This window comes from Phyllostomus hastatus, unplaced genomic scaffold, assembly GCF_019186645.2.
Source record: "Phyllostomus hastatus isolate PE091 unplaced genomic scaffold, TTU_PhHast_1.1 phas_contig_348, whole genome shotgun sequence".
Taxonomy (NCBI): Eukaryota; Metazoa; Chordata; class Mammalia; order Chiroptera; family Phyllostomidae; genus Phyllostomus; species Phyllostomus hastatus.
Window position 1 is genome coordinate 1,773,905 of NW_025333860.1, and position 3,289 is coordinate 1,777,193.

At 51.3% G+C, this 3,289-nt stretch overlaps 1 protein-coding gene across 1 annotated transcript; it reads right to left on the reverse strand.

Annotated features, from left to right (window-relative positions):
* Window positions 1-237: 237 nt before the first annotated feature.
* On the reverse strand, window positions 238-2,970 carry LOC123820422 (cathepsin G-like). Its single transcript, XM_045841133.1, is given in 6 exon segments — window positions 238-456; window positions 870-1,124; window positions 1,291-1,426; window positions 1,864-2,011; window positions 2,773-2,850; window positions 2,853-2,970. Coding segments are annotated over 6 exon segments (954 nt in total).
* Between the last annotated feature and the right edge of the window lie 319 nt (window positions 2,971-3,289).

A 3,289-nucleotide genomic window follows, 5' to 3' on the forward strand; every position in this document is an offset into this window, starting at 1 on the left:
TCCATCAACCCCTAACTCGTGTGGGAGGGGAGATGGTGAATGAATGACTTTGAGGAGAGAAGTACCTCATTCTGACCCCTAGGATGGTTTTTGGAGGTTCATTTGTCCTGGGGAAAGAAAGGACCCCATATTCTTGGAGGAACTCAGACTCAGCCTTGGACATATTTGTACAGCATGATGTTAATAATGTGGGAAACAAGTTATTTTCACTCTAGACATGGACATTTATTAAATCTCTTACAACCAGCTTTGTCCCAGAGAAGAGTCCGTCATAGGTGGGGTGGTGTGATGACTCTTTTGATTCTTCGCCATTTTAAAGCGTCTCATTGTTCTGTTTATCCAGGGCAGGTAGCTGGAAACCTTAGTGAAGACTCCTGGAGGAGTTCCAGCTCTAGTTCCATAGGAGACAATGCCCTGAGCCACATTGTTACACACAAGGGGGCCTCCGGAGTCCCCCTGTGGGTGATGAGAGAAAGGGACACTAAGCCAGGCCTCCACAGTCTGTACCTCCCCATTCCTTTTGTCCTGAGGCCTGAACCTCCGTGTGAGATGGGAAGGGAGTGGGGGTGCAGAAGTCAAGTTCCTGCATCTTCCATTGGTTAGGCTTCAACCCTGGCTGTGGGCACGGTTCATAGCTCAACCTAAGTCAAGGTACCTTTCTATTTCCCATGAAAACACTGCATATGCATGTTGTGTGTCAGGCAGTCCTCCCCTCCCCACCCTCAGAGACTGCATTGATAGATAAAAGCCCCTACTCTACTCTGGTCTGGCCCCAGACTGAGGCCGTGGGGATATAGTCTGTTTCTACTGCCCAGTTCTTTCCAGACCCCAATGCGTCAGGTAGTGTTGGCAGATGCCTGTGACCTTACCCTGAAGGCGTTCTTCCTCTGCCTCTGGTTCCCCACACAGATCTGGCTTTGGCCATTGAAGACGTTAAAGAGATTGCTGCACACCTGATTCCTCTGCACTGTCAGCTGCACCTCCCGGAGTGTGTCTGTTTGCCTGTTCTGGCTGACCAGGCCCCAGCCAGCCACAGTGCACTGGGACCCAGGTCTCAGTTGGGCCTGGGACCGAGGCAGAGTCACTGGCCTCACAAATTGATTCCGCCTGGCTCTATTTGTCAGCTGGCAAGAAGAGTACAGGCACTCAGGGGAAGTCTATGCAGTGCTCAGCACACCACCCCTAGGTATCTGCCCCTGCTTCCTTCTCCATGGACGAAGGACAAGGTGAAACCCAGACCTGGGAGAGAGTGAGCTCAGGTGGAGAACCAGAGGGTCAAACAGAACGTACCTGCAGTAACATGATGTCATTTTGAAAGTTCTGCCTGCGATATCTAGGGTGTGGGATGGCTCTGAGCACAGACTTGCGCTGCTGGGTCCTTTCCTGCCTACTGATGTTGTGCGCCCCCAGGGTGACCATTATAGTGCTGCAAAGGAAGGTGGTGTAGAGGTAGGTATGAGCTGCATGAGGAAAAGTCCCCCAGATCTGCAGGGTAGGTGGAGAGCCCAGGGCCGTAAGACAGCAGCCGAGGGAAGTGAGGGAACAGGAGGGCTGAGGACAGAGATCGCTCTGTCCTCTGTTTCTCAATAGCTGGACTGGGGATGGTGGGGAACACTGTGACTCTAAGGAGAAATTAATCACTAGGATAAATTACTAAGTAGCTGAAATTCATATTTTGAGCTCCAATACATGCTTTTTGTCTCTTGCTTCTATCCTGCCTTGGCCTGTGTCCAGTCCAGCCCCTTACGACATAACCAGTCACTATTCACCCCTTGCTTGCTAGAGCCCTGATTTCAGCTTTATGCTCTCATGAATGCTTCTGGACCTGCCTTGCTGGTTGTTGAGAATCCCTTGGTTCCTCACCTTCCCAAGCAGTGAGCTGCTGTCATCACAAAGTCTTCTCGCACCAGGAACCCCCCGCAAGTAGATCTTCCCCCTGGTGACTGGATGCGAAGATATGCCATGTAGGGGTGGGAGTGGGGCCTGGCCTCACGGCCTCCAATGATCTCCTCTGGAAGGAAGTATTCAGCAGTTATTACTCTGCTCACTGAAGTGTCAGTTTGGTGGTTCCAGAAAGTCTAGGAGATGGGGAGGCTACAGAGATGATGCAGGGAGAGGAGGATTTGGTGGTGAGAACTGGGGTCTGCAGGGAACCACATCATGAGAGAGGACTCCTGGGTTTTGCAGGAAACGAGTCTGGTTTCCCAGCCCAGATCTCAGCTCCCCCACCTTCCCTAAAGGATAACAACCCTTGCTGCAGGCAAGAGCAGCTTAAGCCTGTCCCAGTGTGGAGAGATCTGTGCTGTCAGGATCCAGAGGCTTCTGGAATTGCTTCTATCTAAAGTTTGCTGGTACTTTCTTTTTCAAGGAGCTTCCCTGATCCCTGTTTGTCCAACTCATGACCAGCTCATGAGCAGCATGGATTGTTTTTTAAGAATCTAGGCATGAGCTGATGGGGCTGTTATTGTTGTATCCATGTCTTCTAGGTTTTGATACATGGTCTGCAGAGGGAATTCAAAGAACAGAGTTGCAGAGCACATACTGCAAGCCAGGGGCAATTCAAAGAGTTTCATGTACACTAAGTGTCATGTAGCTGTCATAGCAACTCTGTGAGGTAGGCATTGCTATTATTTCTTTTTACCAATGAGGAATCTGAGTACTGTGAATTCAAATGATGTGCTCCATGACACAGAGTTAGAAAGTGACTAGGCAGTGTGGGCCCAGAGTCTATGGGATGGGAATGGGCCTATGAGGGTTTGCATGGTCACTCACCTGCTCCAGCCCCAGGGAGTAGGAGAAAGGCCACCAGGATGAGGAGGAACTGCATCTTCCAGGGAAGGCTGCCCAACAGCTGCTGCTGGTACTTCCCCTTGCCAGACTTTAAGCCCCCCGAGAGAGGAAGGAAGGGAGGGTGGGGTGGGGACTGGCTGGTTCACAGTTCCATTCCTCTGGGGGTGTGATAGGTTTCATCAGCCCTGGCTGGCCTGGAGGCTGGCAGTGACCTGGGGAAAGAGAGTGATCCAAGCCACCAATGTGTCTCCCATAATTGCTGAGTCAGTGCTTCAGGGGTAATGAGAACTAGGGTACAAGGAGAGGAGATTTGGGCCTGGTGTTCCAGAAACCCAAGCTCGCCCAATTCAATGATATCTCAACAAGGCTTGAACACTGCTAGCTACCCAGAGCTTCCATTTTCTATTGCTCTGGGATTGAAGCCTGCCTCTCCTCAGCATTCGGGCCCTGGCTACCTGCTGAAACCCTGGCTGCTTCCACCACTTTCTAGATGATGTCG